Genomic DNA, 21,114 nt, shown 5'->3' on the forward strand with positions numbered 1-21,114 from the left:
CCCTGGGGGTTGGATGGGGCTACAAGGGAGGATCAAAGTTTTACATACAAATATATAGGGACATTCTTTAAGAATCTTCTTCTCAAGAACCACTGAGCCAGAAAAGCTGATATTCACATGAACAGCTTCCTAACATAGAGCAGAGTTAAGTTTGTTCAAATCATGGCCCCCTGTTGTAGGATGGGGTCACAATAGGGGATCAAAGTTTTACATACAAATATATAGGAATGTTTTCAAAAAAATCTTCTCAAGAACCACTGAGCCAGAAAAGCTGATATTTACATGAAAGCTTTCTGATATGGTGCAGATTCAAGTTTGTTCAAATCATGGCCCCTGGGGGTAGGATGGGGCCACAAGGGGGGATCAAAGTTTTACATACAAATATATAGAAAAAATCTTCAAATATCTTCTTCTCGTGAACCATTGGGCCAAAGAAGTTCACATTTACATGAAAGCTTTCTGACATAGTGTAGATTCAAGTTTGCAAAAACTATGGCCTCCAGGGGTAGGTTGGGGCCATAATAAGGACTACGGTTTTACATGCAAATATGTATAGAAAGTCTTCTGATATGGACCAAGGTGACTCAGGTGAGCGATGTGGCCCATGGGCCTCTTGTTCATTTATTTAACAAAGTGAGCATTTGAAATCGGTTCTATTTGATTTCACCAAACAAGTTTATTCTTCAATTGAAGAGAGCAGTAATTGAATGTGAAGCGAGCATTAATTAATTAATTTGATGAGAGCAATAATTGATTTAATGCGCGCATTAATTCAATTAAAGAGAGCAATAATTGGATTGATGATATCTTCAAATAATTGAAGATATCTTCCATTATTTGAGTTTATGTTAATTTGGCGCTCCATACAAGTTGGCATACAATAACACGAAGTACAAAAAGAAATGCATAAGTAGACAAATAAAAATTGTAAACAATTTCAAGTATACCACGAAGGTAAAAATTCTAACAATAACAAGTATATACCACCATAATGCCCTGCATTATTGCACTGAAACAATAAGCTGCATATGTAACCTATGATTGTACAGCTTGTACTCTACTTCTAATCGTGGTCTCTTGTTTAGGAAAATGTAAACGGTATAAAAAGCAATAATTCCTTCCACTCTCGGAAAATAAATAACAAAGTCTTTTGATTTATTGAATTACTTTTATTGGGAGAATTTACATTTCCCCCCAAAAAATCCTTTGAAGATTGCATTTAATTAATTTCACCTTATCAAAAAATGACAGAAAATAGTAAAAATGACTACTTAGGAGACATATTTCAGGCCCTATAAAATCTGTAAAATCCAGGCGCTATACCGAGGGTTTTGCCCCCTGCCCCCGGGCTTCGCCCTGGACCTACTGGGGGCCGCATTGAGGCCCCCAGACCCTCTGCCTCATAAACTTGCGCCCCTCCCCCTAACCACAACCTGATAGCTTAGCACCCGTGAAAAAATTCACATGGTTCAGAATTATTAAAATTTTAGCGACCGATTTCATCATCAAAATCCGTTTGAAAGCTTTCCGCGAAAAAAAATTTAATTTGGTATGGTAAATACCCGATAAGTTCCGAAGAACATATATATCACATGATGATTGTTGTCGATTTTAGACTAGTCCAAATGAATAGAAAAGGTAAAGATAGGATATAAGAAATAATATAATGATGATTTAAGAGCTTGAAATAGAGAAATGAAATATATTTTTGTAAATCTTCAAGTGAGTGTAGTATGTTCATGGCGTATGTATAGTTTTAACAGGAAGACGAGGGAATTTTAAGGAGATAGTTGTAACCTGTTCAACACCACCATATGGTATACCACGTGTGCTGATTGGCAGAGAAGATTTCCTGCGTGAAGGACAAAGACTTGGTGGTCCAATATGGCTTCTGAATGATTACATAGGAATAGTGTGAATTTTCAATAAGTGATAAAAAATGGCAGAATTATTGTCAGTTCAAGTCCATATTCCACCCACATCTAACTTATACGAAAAATCTAGCAAGAAGTCATCATTGGACAGTGTCAATCGAGCAGGACGTGATTTCAATCATGACAACCAAAACGGAACTTTTGCACAGCTTCCAAAGAAAAGAGCGGCAAATGTGGAGTTTAAGGATCTTATTTATAAAGTCCGAGAAGGAGGGAGACACAAAGGTGAGTGGGTACTGTCGATGAGCGTAGCACGCGCATGACGTGGAGTTCGATGGGCTGATAATCGTACGACTCCTCTAGTAGGTCTATAGGCCTATTTATAAGCTGCATTGAGTGTAATGGGGATATATTGGCCTAGAAGTTTTGTTTGTTTGGTTTTTTAAAAAAATTTATTTTAGACCATTAACATTTTGCTTAAAAGCATTGGTTGACCCACTGAAAGATAATACCATGTATTCAATTTTTGCATTTAATTTAGTGGGAAAAAATAGGCCTTGAATGATATGGCAAGAAATCAGAACAATTTCACCAATTGACAATTTTGTAATCGGGTTTCAAAGGCCAAAAAGAGTTATTTTCATACAAACTTCCTGAAGGTTTTAGAAAATTTGTGTTGCAATCAAGTTACAGAAGTTAACCTCCCTAGTTAGTTAAGTTATTGGGTACCTACCTCTATTCTTAGACACGGATATGAGGTGTAAATGTTACCCTTCTAACCCCATCTTCACTAGCCAAGTATTTTCGATCCACTCTGCATGCTCCCCATTTCGAACCGTGATATTTAAGAAAAGTGGGTGGTGATCGAAAGGTTTGTAATCCTCGAAATCCACAGTTTCGACACAATCTGATCAAACTGGTGTATATAGTATAATTATACTAAATTATACTTCATATACCTGTTTGCTTAGAATGTGTCGTAACCCAGATTTGAAGAGGAGTTGGTGATCGAAGGGTTCAGCACCAAGACACATTCGATGGACTACAAACTGACTCCCGACTTAATTACTAGAAAACGTGGTAAAAATTTGGTGTGATCTCGTTAATCTACAAATAATTTTTACATCTCTAGACCCAATACGGAACTTTTGGAACGACTGATTATATTTGATGTTTATACACCACGGTCACATGATAATAACCAATTGTAGGGCAAAGTTGACATTGATACACATGGTGTTTCGCTAGCAGACGATCCGTAAAGAGCTATGCACAGTTCCATGATGATGATCCAAGTCACTATTAGTGCCTAGTACCTGGTTGTAAATTAGATGGAAGGGAAAAGGTGCATTTAGACACGTATCGTTGAATGCAAGATGTGAAGTTTTACCGATATCCTCAAGATATTCCCTCAAGATTTATTTCCCTCGCCAACCCACGTAATTTAATCAGTTGTATTTTCCTATGAAATGGTTGTAGTGATTCCTTTCTTGCAAAGATAGCATTTAGATGCAGGAATTTGACAGCAATTGAAGAATTTCATGTTTGTTTACTTAGTTGTTATTGTAAGCTGGAAGTGACATGCCCTACAATTATGTTCAACGCGTCAGAGTGGATCCGTATCTCGAAAGTACCATAATTATGCTGATTTGTTGACACTGACAATATCATTATTCGACTTTCAATGATTTTTTGTCCTGAAGCAAAAGTGGAGATTTGGATACCATTAAAGAATTCAAAAGGCAGAACATGTTTTAATGCAGGATCACATTGAAGACTAGTGTTATGCTAATTAGTGTAATCCCGGATAAGTGAAAATCTGTTACGAAATGTGTGCAACAATCAGAATGAATACAGCATGATTCATTTTAATATGATAGACCTTAATTTTAGTGCTCTCATGAGTATACCCTTTCCCTAGTATAGAGTGCAGTGTTTCAAACCATTGTTTATATCTAATACCCATGCCAGCAGGTTTATTCTGAAAATCATCTATTATAGATAAATGCATTCTTATAATTCTGATGACAATAGTGTGATAAATGTAATGAGTTCTAGTCATGTTTAGGTGTTAGTTCCTTATAAACCTACACAGGTTTTAAAGGTCAGCATGTTTTTGTCTCTTCAGAAAAAGAAATTACGAAAATTATGCGTCACTTGGGCAACTATTGTATACAAGTTAGTGATGGCTAAAGATGGACTAGTGTCATCTTAAGAGAGTTTACTGGACCAACATGTTTTTTCTTACTAGTCTCAGACTTACGGACGTGAGGTAATTTCGAACCTTGGTCTTGAGACCTGCCCTGATTTTGAAGAGAGGCTGTTAGTAAAGGAAGGGCCTGTAACCCTCTAACTGGCCTGTTTCGGAAGGGAGGTATTGGAGATATTATATGTTTTATGTGTGACCTGGTTATGAAATTGTCACTTGGGGGAGACTGAATTCTGACATTGTAAAAGTGGATCAATTTGAACATGGCTGCATTGATGTTACAGTTAAAGTAAGCTGCAGGGTTTGTTTTGTTTTTTATTTGAGTTTTGTTTAAACAGAAATTTTAATTCTTTGACTGATGTATTGTTTTTATATCACATGACAGGAACACATCTTCTTTATGTTTAATTGCTACAAATGTACAACTACCATGGCTTAATGCTATTTGTCTCCTGGACTTTTCTGACAGCCTTTTCTTTTAACAGTATAGATTCATAAAATTTGCTTTTTTCTAATCAGGGTTGGCAAAAAAGTGGTCAATATGAGTATTGACCGGGCCGGTGGTCAATATGGTGATATCAAGGATAAAATACTTTTAAAAGAATTTAAGTGGTTGGGACTTTCCAATCACTTCGACATATCCATGGTATTTGAGATATCAGTGTTCGAGATAACAAAGTTCAACTGTACATGGGATGATTGGCTTGAGAATGATAATTTCCAGTGAGACTTGCAGACCTTCTTCACCTGTTCACATTTTCAATGATGAATTTCAGCCCAAATATTGCTTTTAAAAGTTTGATTTTGAGACATTTTTACAGTGTATTGTGTTTTCAACACAATATGTATTTAATAAGATTTGACCATCCAAAAATCGCAGCTTTAAAAAAACAGGAGCATATCAGAGTGAGAGTGCAGGAGGCCTATATATATAATTGGGGTATCATTGAATGTAGCTTTGATGTGCTTTGTTATCTTTATTGTGTCATGAAAGAGGGTAGTTCATATCGGAGAAACTGTACACAATGACACTTGCTTCAAAGAAAAAAGTTTGTCAAAAATGATGATTGACTGATTGTATCTTGCTTAACGTCTCGAGAATTTTTCACTCATATGGAGACGTCACCAAGACTGGTGAAGGGCTTCAAATTTGGGTCTATGCTTGGCGCTTACGGCCTTTGAGTAGTGAGGGTTCTTTAGCATGCCACACCTACTGCAACACGGGGCATCCATTTTTAAGGTCTTCTCCGAGGACCCGTGACATTCACACCTGATGCCGAGCGTTTGGCGATGGAACTGTTACTACCCGTTTTAACAACTTAGGTCTGTTGCGGCCAGGATTCGAACCCCAGCCTTCTGCTTGCGGGGTGAACACTCTAACCTCTAGGCCACCACGGCAGTCGTCAAAAATGATGAAGAAGAAAATTAAATTGATGCTTTTATAAGTAAATTGAAAAATTTACCTTATATGGAATGTAATTTATTCCCAAGATTTCTCAATGAAGTCCAAAAATAGTGGGGAAAACTTGTAAAGAGTTATATAGAGATGGGTAATATATTTCAACTTTTGAACATGATAGAAAATTTTAAAGCCCCCCCCCCCCCCCCCTTTTAAAGGAATTTTATATTTACACTTATTACAATCGAGCTAAACTTTAAAAAAAATATATGTATCGACCTATGCATCCATTTTCTATTGGTATTTGATGTTCTTATTTGTCATTAGCTTGTTGATTTATATGTGTTCTTCTGGCCTCCATTTCTTAGGATCAAAGATCATCTTGAAGTCGATATCGGGAGAGTTTCGTTCTGGAGAATTGACAGCCATTATGGGACCATCAGGAGCAGGAAAATCATCTCTAATGAATATACTGGCTGGATACAGGTAAATGTGAAAGAGCACCTGCAGAGTTACATCCTTTGTACAGAGTCCTGCTAGAACTCGCTTATCAGTGCCTAATTTCGCTTTCTCTAATATAACCCAGTCACTGGAATTGGGCTCAAGTAAAACTTTTTACTTTTGAAAATATGGTACCCCATCATTCATTAATAGAAATTTCATTTTTGATTAACCTTGACAGATTCAAAGAAATGAATTGTTTGATCTGCTAAACAGCTTGCTTCTGTAAATTGTAGATTTGGGTTACTTTAAAAAAAAAGTTGGTCTTAAAAAATCAAAAGTCTGGCTTTAGTTATTGTTGATAATGTAGACAGACATGGGTTAATTGTAATTGAGTAATCATAATCCATTGTAATGAATACCTTTTTCAAGTAATCAACAAATCTCTAATCAAAGAGATTTTCATGTTCTTGTAATTGTAATCGATTACAACTAAAATTTTTGTTTTCATGATCACCGAAAAGCTTTCTTTCCTGTGTACTATACAGAACCCTTAATGTGACGGGGAAGATCCACGTAAAGGGGAAGGACCGAGATCTGCGAACGTTTCGGAAGATGTCATGTTACATCATGCAGGATGATCATCTTCTTCCACACTTGACTGTGGAAGAGTCCATGATGTGTTCAGCCAATCTCAAACTCACGGAGAAAATGTCCACCAACGAGAAGGAAGAACGGGTGGGTTGTATGTGTCAGAAGAAAGCTTTGAAACAGTGTGCTGTACGATAATATATCAATGTTTTCTGTGAATAAATGCAGCAGATGGTTGGAGTATGAGATAAAACTACACCCATTCTTATTAGGCATTTTCAGATGTCAAAGAGGTATCATCTAAAACAAAACACGAAACTTCAGTAAAAATGATTTAATGGATTTGTTTGAAGGTTGATGAAATCCTAGACACTCTTGGATTGTTGGAGACAAAGAAGACAAGAACCAGTAATTTGTCTGGTGGCCAGAGAAAACGTCTGTCCATTGCGTTGGAGCTGGTGAACAACCCACCCCTCATGTTCTTTGATGAACCCACCAGGTACGTTAAGACACCCTGAACATAGTCATGATTACACTAAGTAATATTTACATGCTGTAGGTTCACTATGGAGTTATCTTGGCATCATCTCAAGTAAAAGAATCTCTCATCTCTGGTTCTGTGTGGATCATATTTTGTGGAACAAATTATAAGAGCCGTTCATGATCCCATGGGTTGTAGAAGAAATATATTACACTGAATTAAACCTTTATGTCCTGTATTTTTTATATAGTATATTTTTGATTTAATTTAGACAATATTTCGTTCATTAGTGAAGGAGATCGGGCAGCAGGATAGACTTAGGTTGACTATCTTATAGTATATCCCTTCCCTGGTATATTTTTAGTACAGTGAAGTGTTTCAATCCAGAGTTTATGATGAATACTCCTGCCATGCCAGCAGTTTTCCTCACAGCTTATGTTATAGAATCAATACGTAACAAGTAAACAGTGGGATTTTAAATTGATCAATACAACGGTTAAATTTAAATGTCTTGTACAAATTGATGAGATAGCATTGTTGTATTTTGTTTCAAATCGATGAGATAGCATCGTTGTATTTTGTTACAAATTGAAATGAAGAACAGATTAGAGGACTAGTAAAACGGTGTTATTGGACTTCAAAGTGTCGTCTCTTTATTCAGCCCGTTTGTCATCAGACAGATTGTACCCAGTTTGGAGAACTCTATTCTAGTTTTGGCAATTCTTTAGACTATCATTACATGTTAGTTCCATTGTCTCATATAACATGTCATCATTTTTGCACAATTTTACATAACACTTTAGACCCAATCCCTTTCCCTTCTTGTCTTGAAGATTACAGAAGAGTGTATACTTATTTCTGTATGTGACAATCTTGCGATTTTTCGTGTAATTTCAGTGGCTTGGACAATGCCTTGATTTGATTTCTGTATGTGACAATCTTGCGATTTTTTTCGTGTAATTTCAGTGGCTTGGACAATGCCTTGATTTGATTTCTGTATGTGACAATCTTGCGATTTTTTTCGTGTAATTTCAGTGGCTTGGACAATGCCTCAATTTGATTTCTGTATGTGACAATCTTGCGATTTTTTTGGTGTAATTTCAGTGGCTTGGACAGTGGCTTTGTTTGGTTTCTCTATGTGACTATCTTGAGATTTTTTTGTGTAATTTCAGTGGCTTGGACAGTGCCTCATGCTTCCAGTGTGTGACTCTTCTCAAGTCATTGGCTTCAGGGGGACGGACCATCATCTGTACAATTCATCAACCAAGTGCCAAACTCTTTGAAATGTTTGATCATGTAAGGCAAAATAATTTTTTTTAAAAATCAGTGTTAACAACAACTGCAAAGGCAGAGGAACAATCATATTCTTTTAAGAACTACTGTATAAGGGTCAATTGCTCATTTAGAAATTAAAAGAAAAAAAATCTTTTTTGACTTATACTTTGCAATTTGATGTAAAGGATAAGACCTTTTCAATGTTCATGACATGTTCTTTTGTTGCATATGAAAACATGGTCTGTCAGAGTGTGAGAAATTAACTGAAATCTGCTGATAAACTAGATTAAGAACATGGATCCCCCCCCTCCCCCAACAACCACCCCAACCCCATAAAAAAGGAATTTGGAAAAACTATTTGTAAGTGATTTATATTGCTAAAAGTCCATATCTGCTACAAAATTTTGCAATGTTTCACGTTGCATTAACAAATCTTTACTTGGAAAACATTACCTGAAAATTGATGTATCCAAAACCTTGGGTATCCTATGACCTTAAGGGGCGTGTTTCAATCTAAATTTGATTTTTGATTTATTCCTAGTAGCAGGGAGTAACAATGTAAGAGCAATATGCAAATAAATGTCAGAATATGAATTCAGTTTTCTGATGCACTTGCACATTCTATCTGCAGGGAGGGTGTGTGTGTGTGTATGAATGAACTTGATTTTATACGGTCCTGCTTTTTGTTACAGTTGTACATGCTTGCTGAGGGAAACTGTATCTACAGGGGAACGATAAAGAACCTGATTCCATACCTGTCCTCTCAGTCTCTAATGTGTCCTCAGTACCACAACCCAGCTGATTACGGTAAGTGTCTTCTCAGTTTTCTAAGTGATGGTTACAAACACAGATTGCAGAAATTTTACAAAGACATGATAAAATTACATGATACAAATATCTTGTGATATGTAAGGATAATGTTTCTTTTGTCATTGGACTCATTGCCAGATCTATAATTTTGGTAGGTATTTTATGTTTTAAAGTGATTTATATTGAAAGTTCTGAGATATTGCCCTGGGGTAAATTCAGAGTTCCTTAACTTTTGAGAAAAGGCTTGCAGTAAATCAACTCTTCTTTGCAAAAAACAAGAAAGTTTTGTGAGGTTTACAAGAACCTCTTTATTGCGAATATTTCTCACTGTGAAACAGTCCTTTAATGTATCATATATTTGTTTAAGATAAAAACTAAACTTGGGTGCTAGCCAGTTCATCACTGGTAAATTGCAAGATGAATTTAACGTGAATAATAGTTGGTGTAGAGTAATACAGAATTCTGTTTATGGACAGCTATGGAAGTGGCATCTGGTGAATACGGAGAAGAAAAGGTCACGCGGCTTATTACTTCAATACACAGCGGTAAATGTGAAGAAATAGCTAGACGCAATGCCAAGCTTGAGGGAAGTAGAACCCCCTCCCCTCCGGCCACGCCCAACAACAATACTCAGGGAAACGGGGTCATTCCAACGACGCCTCAGGACTATGAGAAACAGAGTTTGCTCGGAGACGAGTGTGAAAGATTCAGCAATGGCAAAGTTCTACATTCTAATGGATCACTGAAAACCAAGAACGAAGTGGTGAGTGGGGGAATAGTTTGTTTCTTTATGTCTCATTAGGGAGGACGTTTAGAGACTTGATGATGCTTCAGAAATCCGGTTTAAAATTTCTCCAAACTGAATTCATTAAAGATCTGACATGGTGATGGTTTGGTTTGATCATTTTGTAGAAATTTTATCGATTAATGCAGTTGGAAATCATGAGGTGATTAATTAAACTAAAACTTTGCTATGATACTGATGCTCTCACAGTGAATAATTAAAGACCTGTTAAGAAGGAATTCTATATAAGGCCTTTGTTTTGGCAATAACTGCTACGTCTGTGTGTATGGTGATGTTGTAAACATTTACAGGACTCAGATTCTTCGGAGGTTTGTACACACATCTGAACAAAGCTTGGTTTGGTGTAGCCTTAATTATCCTACTAAGCTTTAACTCTTTTATATGTTAAACGGAGCTACGGAGTGGTGGTGGTTTTTAATGTGTTTATGTCAAGAAATCTGGGGCCTATCAGAAGGGTCTCTCTTTGTTTGGTTATCATTAAACCTCACAGGGGACTGTTGGTGTCCTCCTTTCAAGTTCAGATATTTGTACCAGAATTTCCAAATTTGTAAAATTCATAGTTACAGAATTCTGCTCAGTAGCACTAATCAATCAACACGTATATCTAATATTTGAGGTAAGGTTTATATCTCCCCTCCCCTCCAGTTTCTTCCACTTCCTCCGAACTCCAGTGTATTAAATGCATGAAATCATTAAAGCAGATGAATGTAGAATATATGTGTACCAAACGTGAGGATATTTCACGCTTATTCTCTCGCAGTCAAGTTGGGGGGTATTGGTAACATAACCGCAAGGTGATGCGTGATTCCAATGTAACGATATAACTGGTCCAATGTTGTGGATATTACTGTATACTGTATCCAGTGATTAGGGGATGTGAAACAAAAAATACAATTCAGAAAACGTTTTCTTTAAGATTCATGGATCAATGAACAGAGTTGTAGCGTTGCACCAATTCTGCCATTCAAAAGATAACACAGCCTAGAGTATTGATGTGGAATGGGACATGTAAGAATGACGGGCTTCATACCAATTGTTAGGCCGTTCTTGGCACACTGATTTGGACTACAGATTAATCTGTTTACCTGATCAAGATATAGGTCTCACAGCTGGTGTGACCTGTCGACAGGGGATGCTTACTCCTCCTAGACACTTGATCTCAACTCTGGCATGTCCAGGGGTCCGTGTTTGACCAATTCTCTATTTTGTATTTCTTATAGGAGCTATGAGATTGATCACTGCTTGATATCTTCACCATTCATGTTCTATATATAAAATTTGGTAACCCTAATTTACTTGTATTGATTAGTTTTGAAACAGTCTCATTGTAATGACTTGCTACCATGATTATTGAAAAAAGAGAAGAAATGGTAGGCTCGACATCAGAATATTGTCCAGCACTCCATGTAAAATCTGATAAGATTTCATCCTGTCAGTAAGAACTGTAGAGATGGCAAATGGAGAACTGGTTTTCCTCAATAGAAATAAAAAATATGTCTATACAGACATCAGGTTTCAGGGTTTGCATGCTGAATATTCTGTTCTGTTTAGTTTTGTTACTCTAAAACAGTTCTGTAGTATCCCTTAGGTTTGCATGTAACAGATCCCAGCACCATGTGTGGCTGTCATTCACACAGTGAGAGCAGTGTTATCAGCACGTTCCTGGCCTCTCACTGTGACCCTGTGTTACTAACCTTATTTATTTTATCTTAAGCTGATCGTATATTGTACTAAACAAACATATATGTAATGATAAACACTCAGTAAATAATGAAATGTTATCATCCACTACTAGATGATTTTCTATTAGAAGAAGAAAAATTTCCCTTTGTGTAAGTTATTTCTGAGACATTCAGTAGTGATATTTAATAGTATACAGATTGTTCTATCTGGTTTACGTCATGTCCAAAGTTCAAGATTATTATCCTCTACAGGAAATTAAACTCATGAGGTCAGGAAAAACAATGAAAACTATTCACATTACTTTATCAATGGGTCTAATGTACACTCATTCACTGTGAAATATTATCTAGTATGGATATTTTATATTTTTTATGGGGTTGATCTAATATGCACTCATTCACTGTGAAATATGATCTATTATGGATATTTTACTTCATTTTAAGGGGTGGATCTAATATACACTCGTTCACTGTGAAATATGATCTATTATGGAAATTTTACATGATTTTAAGGGGTGGATCTAATGCACTCATTCACTATGAAGAATTATCTATTATGGATAATTTATACATTTGTAAGGGGTGGATCTATAAGTTTCTTTGTTAACTGTATGGACAATGTTATATTTCATTATGTGTGAATCAAAGTTCTCTGAAGTACTATGTAAATTTTGTCAGAGACAGATATTTACATGCTACACACAAACACACACTTAAACTTGTATACGCACACATGAATATGGTACTATTTTGGTCGTATGTACAGATCTACGAATCCCTAAATTGAGACATGGATTTACTTTTTGTTCTAGGATGTCCAGGACCAGGAGTGTCATACGTTTGCCACCAGCTGTTTTACACAGTTCCGGATCTTGTTTGTCAGGACGCTGTTATCTATTCTCAGGGACACGGTTAGTTCTAGATATCACAACATCTGTCTAAATACTCAGGGACATGTTTAGTTCTAGATATCACAACATCTGTCTAAATACGTAGGGACATGGTTAGTTCTAGATATCACAACATCTGTCTAAATACTCAGGGACACGATTAGTTCTAGCACAATATCTGTCTAAATACTCGGGAACACGGTTAGTTCTAGATATCACAACATCTGTTTAAATACTCAGGAACATGGTTAGTTCTAGATATCACAATATCTGTCTAAAGGGACACGGTTAGTTCTAGATATCTCAACACCTGTCTAAAGGGACATGTTTAGTTCTAGATATCACAACAGGTGTCTAAATACTCAGGGACACGGTTAGTTCTAGATATCACAACATCTGTCTAAATACTCGGGAACACGGTTAGTTCTAGATATCACAACATCTGTCTAAATACTCAGGGACACGGTTAGTTCTAGATATCACAACATCTGTCTAAATACTCAGGAACACGGTTAGTTCTAGATATCACATCTGTCTAAATACTCGGGAACACGGTTAGTTCTAGATATCACAATATCTGTCTAAATACTGAGGGACGCAGTTAGTTCTAGATATAACAACATCTGTCTAAAGGGACACAATTAGTTCTAGATACCACAATATCTGTCTAAAGGGACACGGGTTAGTTCTAGATATCACAACATCTGTCTAAAGGGACACGGTTAGTTCTAGATATCACAGCTTTATATTGGATGTGTACTGTACAAAACATTACATATTTCATATGTAAGGAGACATACGTTGTATGTAATATGAGAATTTTCGGGGAGATACTTAATGAGCAGATAACTTCATTTGTATGCACCATGTAACATGAACCAACTATGAAGACTTGACAAGCCACGGATGACATACTAAGATTATGTTTTGTTACTACAGGCTTAGCCTATTGGTTTCTTTCTGTTGCAGACATTGACGTGACTATGTTTGATATATTCTTTCTGTTGCAGACATTGACGTGCCCACGTTTGATATGTTCTTTCTGTTGCAGACATTGACGCGACTACGTTTGATATATTCTTTCTGTTGCAGACATTGACGCGACTATGTTTGATATATTCTTTCTGTTGCAGACATTGACATGACTGTTTGATATATTCTTTCTGTTGCAGACATTGACGTGCCCACATTTGATATATTCTTTCTGCTGCAGACATTGACGTGCCCACGTTTGATATATTCTTTCTGTTGGAGACATTGATGTGCCCATGTTTGATATGTTCTTTCTGTTGCAGACATTGACGCGACTACGTTTGATTTCTCACCTAACAGTTGGGATTCTGATTGGATTGCTGTACCTGGGTATCGGGAATGAAGCCAGTAAATGGCTAAATAATGCCAGCTTCCTGTTTTTCTGCATGCTGTTCCTTATGTTCACTGCCCTGATGCCTACCGTGATGACGTGTGAGTGAACTGAAAACATTTTTCACCATACCATTCTTGATTTATGCATGTATTGAGAAAAACATTGGGTATAAAGTGTTCGTGTGAATTATATTCTTTTTCTCTCTTGATAAACCATTCCAATTCTATTGGGTATTAGAGGTAATATCAGTAAATGCAAGGAAACTTTAGTTACTTTCTACTATAACTGAATTTTTTACTAAATAAAGTAAAATTGAAGATTTCAATTTCAAAATATTGTACATATCCTCCACTTTTCATCCTCATCAAATTTCTCTGGTGTAGCATTCCTCCTTAAACTAAAGCTGTACATATGAGATTTCTTGAATGTAACAATGTACAGGCGGTGTGTTTCATAGTAAAGTTGTGTTATTCTTCACTCTAGTTCCCATTGAAATGGCAGTGTTTGTGAGAGAACATCTGAACTACTGGTACAGCGTGAAGGCGTACTACCTAGCGAAGACCATGGCAGACATGCCATTCCAGGTTTGTTCCAGCATTAATAGAGCGCGACTGAAAACGTAATAGGCTTTACGTCATCCCACCCGTGTAGTGGAACGTACATTGTATTGGAATGTACATTGTAATTGAAGAAAATGTCTTTGACTACATGTACCATACTTAAAAATGTGTATTGAACCAGTGCATATGTTGTTGTAGATCATCTTCCCTCTTGTGTATGGCAGTATTGTGTATTGGATGACGTCGCAGCCGAACGACTTTTCGCGGTTTGTGATGTTCCTAACTCTGGCGACTCAGACTTCACTGGTGGCTCAGTCTCTGGGGCTTCTGATAGGGGCGGCCACATCGCTACAGGTCAGGAGGGGCGACACTTTACTGTCATAATGACAATTATGCTACAAATTTATTATGAAAACTAAATTTATGTTTTTATATTAAAATGTATATGATTTACCACATGGAATTTAATTTATTCCCATGATTTCTCAATGTAGTCTAAAACAGTGAGAAAAATTTATAAAGAGTTATATAGGGATGGGTAATATATATTTAAACTTTTGAACATCATAGAAAATTTACAGGGCACTTATTTTTTTTTTAGGAATTTTATATTAGTACTCATTACAACCAATCTATCAACCAATGCATCCATTTTTTTGTAGGTATATTATGTCCGTAAGGGTAAATGCAATGAAAATAGATTAACTTCTAAATGATGTGTGTTGTATATAATAATTCAAAAGAGGAAACCATCTTGTAATTTTAAATCCTCAAAGTAGTTTACTGTTTAAACAGTTCTGTCTGTCAACACTGCCGTGACATTAGTTGGTGTTCGGATGTTTAATAGACAAACTTAGATGTGATTTGTTAACAAGGTAGTCGTACATGTTGTGTTTCATGTTAGACATTCTGCTGCGTATTAAGAAGTGAGTTCTATTGTAGGTGTCAGTGTTTCTGGGACCAGTCACAGCGATTCCCATTCTGCTATTTAGTGGATTCTTTGTGAACTTTGATACAATACCAGTCTATCTACAGTGGCTTTCATATATATCTTATGTCAGGTAAGTTAGTCTTTAGGGTGTCAGTTAATAGCTCACCTGAGCTTTCTGATCACCCGTTGTCTCGGTCTGTACGTTTGTAAACTTTTCACATTTTCGACTTCTTCTCCAGAACCACTGGGCCAATTTCAACCAAACTTGGCAAAAAACTTCCTTGGGTGAAGGGCTTTCAAGTCTTTTCAAATGAAGAGGCATACCCCTTTCAAAGGGGAGAAAATCACAAAAATAGAGTGGGGTCATTTTAAAATCTTCAAGAACCACTGGGCCAGAAGAGCTGAAATTTACATGAAAGCTTCCTGACATAATGCATTCAAGGATGTTAGAATCATGGCCCACCTGGGGGTAGGATGGGGCCACAATAGGGGATCAAAGTTTTACATACAAATATATAGGGAAATCTTTAAAAATCATCTTCTCAAGAACCACTGGGCCAGAAAAGTTTAAATTTACATGAAAGTTTCCTGTCATAGTACAGATTCAAGATTGTAAAAATCATGGCCCCTGAGGGTAGGGTGGGGTCACAATAGGGGATAAAATTTTGACAAATATATAGGGAAAATCTTTAAAAATCTTCTCAAGAACCATTGGGCCAGAGAAGTTTACATTTACATGAAAGCTTCCTGGTTTTATATAGGAAAAAATCTTTAAAAATCTTCTGAAAAATCAATGGGCCAGAAAGGTATACATTTACATGACATTGTGCAGATTCAAGTTTGTAAAAATCATGGCCCCTGGGGGTATGTTGTGGCCACAATAGGGATCAAGTTTTACATGTGAATATATTTAGGGAAAATCTTTAAATATGGGCCAGGGTGATTCAGGTGAGTGATGTGGCCCATGGGCCTCTTGTTTTTAGTCATGTCCTGAAATTTCATAATTTTTCATTGAATACTAATTTGCATTTTTGTGGTAGTGTCAAATCAATGAAATAGTTTTTCTTATTATGAAGAACATAAACATACAGTAATTTTCCATGAAATTTCATATCATTGAAACTGTTTTGGCAAATCAACAAAATTTGGTGTACTTGTGTGATTTGTTCAATCGTGAGCAGAAGCAGGGAGAGGTGGTCATTAGGTTATATCCTCTTTCTGCAACAGATGTGATTTAAACAAGGACACATCTGTGTTGTGAGCATTTGTTAATGGATCAAAGTGGCTAGTTGATTTCTCCATTATAAAGAAATTTGTTGGAACTTGATTAATTAGGAGGGTAATAAAGCTCCTTATATGTATTTCTTTAGCTGTGTTGACTTGATTTCGTTGTTAGGTACTCATTTGAGGGCGTTTTGCAAGCGATATACGGATTTGACAGGGACTTGCTGGAGTGCAATAAACAGCCATGTTATTTCAGCAAGCCGGAGGAAATTCTGCAGCAGATGGACGTACAAAATGCCAAATTCTACATAGACTTTATTGTTCTCTGTGCTTTCTTTATCATTCTCAGAATTGGTTGTTATTTTGTTTTGAGGTGGAGAGTGAAAGCAGAGCGTTGAGAATAATGGGATATTTTACTCAGAATTTACACATAGACACAATAATATAATATGTATATAGACTGTTCATGATATTCACATATTATATTAACACGGAATTGGAGTTTCCATTTTACATAAAGTGATGTACAATGTAAGATGTGAAGTGCATTTTATGTTCACTTTTATGATGTTTGTACTAACTTGAAGAAGATTTTGAATATGGCTTATATCAAAAATGTGACTTTCAGTATTTTTTACTACATTTCAAAGAGTCAGTTTTATTTTTATTTGAATGAAATTGTAACCTTACTTCCTGTCTCATGAAAATGTTCCTGTTCAATTTGATGTGAAATTCAAGCTTAGCTATACACAAATTTCATGAAAGTTATTTTGCGTCAGTTTTTAGCAAAAAGTGTTTTCAAGTTGATTATTATAAATTACAGATGGTTTACAGCAATATTGAAATTACCATTTTGTGATTTAGCCACAGGAATTGCCAGTCGGAGTGGGCCACAGTCCTAAATATTTCGTGTTCTTCACACAATTTGTATGGTTGCTTCATCTTCACAGATGGATATATTTTTGCAAAAATTCTACCATGATTGAAATTAATTTGCTGTATTTTTATACAGTTTTATTTACGAGCTGTACCTTTATTTCCATTTTTTGTAAAACTTGTTTTTGTTGAACGTGAAGTTGTAATGGAGTTATTAGGCTGCATGTCGCCTATTTTCTGTACATTGGAAGGACGGTCATTTCGGCCATGCTGTAACTGTTGTCTCTAGTCCGATGGATTCATAAGTCATTGTCTTCAAAGCTTGCCTACATACATACACGTAACTTAAAAGACAAATTCCAATGAAAATGATGATGATACCTCGAATTCCTCTACAGCATTTTCCAATCTTTTGTGTACAGTACACTAGATACTTCACGACTTAATGTAGGGGTTAACTTCTACATTATTAATTTATTTTGTTGTGTTTTCAGATTTAAGTTTGTTGTGCATCGACATTGTTGAATTTTCATTTATTGTTCAGCAGTGCTGTTTACTTGTGGCTATTCTATCTTAGTGTTTGGTTAGATTTTTTCGTTGTTGTATAAAAGATTTATGTTGGGTTGAGGGGGGGGGGGGGTGTTACATTAGATGATGGTAAGTCCATCATTCACTTGTATGTTAACTTTTAAGTTAATATTTTGAAAGTGGCTATATTTTGCCAAACAAAATTTTTTGAACTTGACTAGATTTATCCTTGTTTTTTTTTTTTCTGGATAAGTTCCTTGTGGTTTTTTTTAACTTGACTAGATTTATCCTTGGTTTTTTTTTTTCTGGATAAGTTCCTTGTGGTTTAATTAGAGGTTGTAATATACCCACTATTTCTTTGGCCCCCTTATCAATTCACAAAATGGATATACAACAGTATTTGTGTTCGCTTTCGTCCAGCATTGTCAAAATGTGCTATGTGTGGTCCGCAGGCTGGACTACGAATGGTACACGTTTCTCATATTTTAATGATAGAATTTTGATTGATTAGAATTCTCCACATAATTCCTCATAGTGCTGATTTCATATTTATCACCATTTGAATTTTATGATTTCATCGACATGTTTAATTTGCGAAAAGTTCATAATGTACATGTACATGTATTTATTATCACTTCAAGCCCTTTGAAGTTTTAATTTCTCTAATTTAAAGTGTAAACCTCAGGTCACTGTCAATTCTTAGAAGCATTATTCAAATTGTAAGTCCCAAACCTTGAGATCACATTGTAGCTGATTTGAATCAAATTTATTAAATAGCTAGTTATTTTTTTATTTGTGTAATGATACATATTTCACAACCTGACGTCCATGTTTATGCATGTTGATTATAAGATACTTTTGTGGTGAGGATATGAATATATATTAACCCTCTTTAATGATATTTAAAAAAATTCTTGGAAGCAACTTGTGATAAATGGCCATGTCCATCCTGCATCTCTTGTATTTTTTTTTTTACTGTAGTGCAATGTTAAGGGATTCGCTCGGGTTTTGTCTGGTTTACTCTGATGAAATTTGTATTCCAACAAAGCTCATTGTTAAGATGTTTGTTAATGTTAGAATTGGTGTTCTGTGGTAATTTGAAAGTGCTTACAAAGTTTTACAGAGTAGTTTTCCAACATACGTATTTACCTGTTTACATGTTTTGTCTTTCCTTCCAGTAATAAAACAATCAGAGTTACAATTTGATTTTTTTTTTATCTTTGGAACTGTTATAACTTTACATGAAGCAATCCATAAAATAACTAGGAAGAATTGTTTCAGCACACTAAAACTGATGTCTCCTGGTCCATTTTCCTTAGGTTTTTTTAAACTCACCTTAGCTGAAAGCTCAAGTGAGTTCTGGCCTGGAGGTTTTAAAACTGTTACCATACTCAAACTCATCCATGTTTGTTTTGAGTACAACTCTGAGCAATCTTGAGAATGTACTCCATTTAATTGTGAGAATGATTTTATAAAAGTTTTATAACCTTTATAACACTATTTAGTACGATTTAGAGCACGGAGTTGGAGTATGAAAACGTGCTAAAAAAGTGTTATAACCTCCAGGCCAGATCACCTGTTGTCCTTCGTCTGTAAATTTTCCACATTTTCAACTTCCTTCTCCAGAACCACTGGGCCAATTTCAACCAAAGTTAACAAAAAGTATACTTGGGTGAAGGGCTTTCAAGTTTGTTCAAATGAAGGGTCATGGCCCCTGTCAAAAGGGGAGTTAATCACAAAAATTGGGTGGGGTCATTTATAAGTTTACGACAATACCGACAAATTTTGAGTAGAAAATTTGATCAAGAAGTGTTTGGGATTTCATCTAGAAACCAAGGTATTGTGTACATACAACAGATAAAAAGATGAGCAGCCCCCCTTACTTTAGCTCAAGTGGTGAAAGAAAATGTAGTTTGCATTTAGTAAACAAAAAATGCAGAATTCCTCTTTCACCGACCTTCACCCATTTTAATGTAACCTTGTAAACCCAAGACATCTAGGCCTTTATATCCGATACATGTTCCATTCCTCAAAATGTAGTCAATATTTGTACACAACAAATTTTGAAATTTCATTCCAATGACCTTGACTGTACATGTATAACCTTAAAAAGTAATGAAAACCAATAGGATTCAACACATGTAAGGTCTTTAAACAAGGTATAATTCCCGCAAATTGGGTAACGAGTACTGCCAATGGTACATAATACACCAGTGAAAAGCTAATATAGGGCACTTTTCTTGCACCATGATTTGTAGAATTTGCCTTCAAGTAGCATCAGCAATCATCAGGGTGTGACATATTTTCTTTGCATTGGAAAAACAAGACAAATCATGTCCTCTCTAAGTAATATTTTCACTTGACATAGGATGTATGTGTACCAAGTTTAATTGTCCTTGCCCCAACGAATTAGTCTGTACCCTGCTACTACGACCTTGACCTTAAGAAACAATAGGCATCGTCCACTTGGCATAAAGTGTATGTGTACAAAGTTTGAGGGTCCTAGCCCCAACAGTTTGGTTTGTATACTACCTACAAGGTTTTCCTACTAAGTAATACTGTGACCTTGATCTTAAAAAATAATAGGCATCTTCCTCTCATGGTGATCAAATGTGCCAAGTTTCAATGTCCTGGAGCTTGCTGTTTGGTTTGTATTTGTATCCTGCCTACAAGGTTTCCCAACTAATTGATACTGTGACCTTGACCTTTGAAAACAGTAAGCATCTTCCTCTCACTATGGTGATCGAATGTATGGAGTTGCAATATCCTGGTGCTTATGGTTCGGTTTGTATTCTGCTTACAAGGTTTTCCTACCAAGTAATACTATGACTTTGACCTTGAAAAACAATATGCATCTTCCTCTCGTGGTGATCAAATTTACCAAGTTGCAATATTCTGGAGCTTACGGTTGGGGTTTGTATGCCCACAAGGGTTTCCTACTAAGTGATACCACAACTTTGACCTTCAAAAACAATAGGCATCTTCCTCTCATCATTGTGATCAGATGTACCAAGTTGTAAAATCCTGGAGCTTACGGTTCGGTCTGTATCCTGCCGACAAGGTCTGGATGACGCCATACCATAATGCGTCCCGTCTTTGACAGGCGTATAAAAATCAGACAAGCAAGACCCAACCCTCTAACCAACAACCAAGTTACTCTGTTGCATGGAGG

The 21,114-nt window shown here is 36.1% G+C and overlaps 1 protein-coding gene across 1 annotated transcript in view; it reads left to right on the top strand.

Annotated features, from left to right (window-relative positions):
• LOC125682526 (uncharacterized) overlaps window positions 1–19,143 on the top strand; it is a 69,646-nt gene extending 50,503 nt beyond the window's left edge. The window contains exons 38-49 of the mRNA XM_056156525.1: window positions 5,859–5,968; window positions 6,472–6,661; window positions 6,868–7,013; window positions 8,168–8,291; window positions 8,963–9,077; window positions 9,557–9,843; window positions 12,380–12,478; window positions 13,753–13,921; window positions 14,307–14,407; window positions 14,582–14,737; window positions 15,326–15,444; window positions 16,711–19,143. Of these exons, the coding sequence (XP_056012500.1) occupies window positions 5,859–5,968; window positions 6,472–6,661; window positions 6,868–7,013; window positions 8,168–8,291; window positions 8,963–9,077; window positions 9,557–9,843; window positions 12,380–12,478; window positions 13,753–13,921; window positions 14,307–14,407; window positions 14,582–14,737; window positions 15,326–15,444; window positions 16,711–16,936 (1,842 nt within the window). The 3' untranslated portion in view covers window positions 16,937–19,143. The remainder of the gene's footprint in view (window positions 1–5,858; window positions 5,969–6,471; window positions 6,662–6,867; window positions 7,014–8,167; window positions 8,292–8,962; window positions 9,078–9,556; window positions 9,844–12,379; window positions 12,479–13,752; window positions 13,922–14,306; window positions 14,408–14,581; window positions 14,738–15,325; window positions 15,445–16,710) is intronic.
• Window positions 19,144–21,114: the final 1,971 nt, after the last annotated feature.

Source organism: Ostrea edulis, chromosome 2, assembly GCF_947568905.1.
Source record: "Ostrea edulis chromosome 2, xbOstEdul1.1, whole genome shotgun sequence".
Lineage (NCBI taxonomy): Eukaryota > Metazoa > Mollusca > Bivalvia > Ostreida > Ostreidae > Ostrea > Ostrea edulis.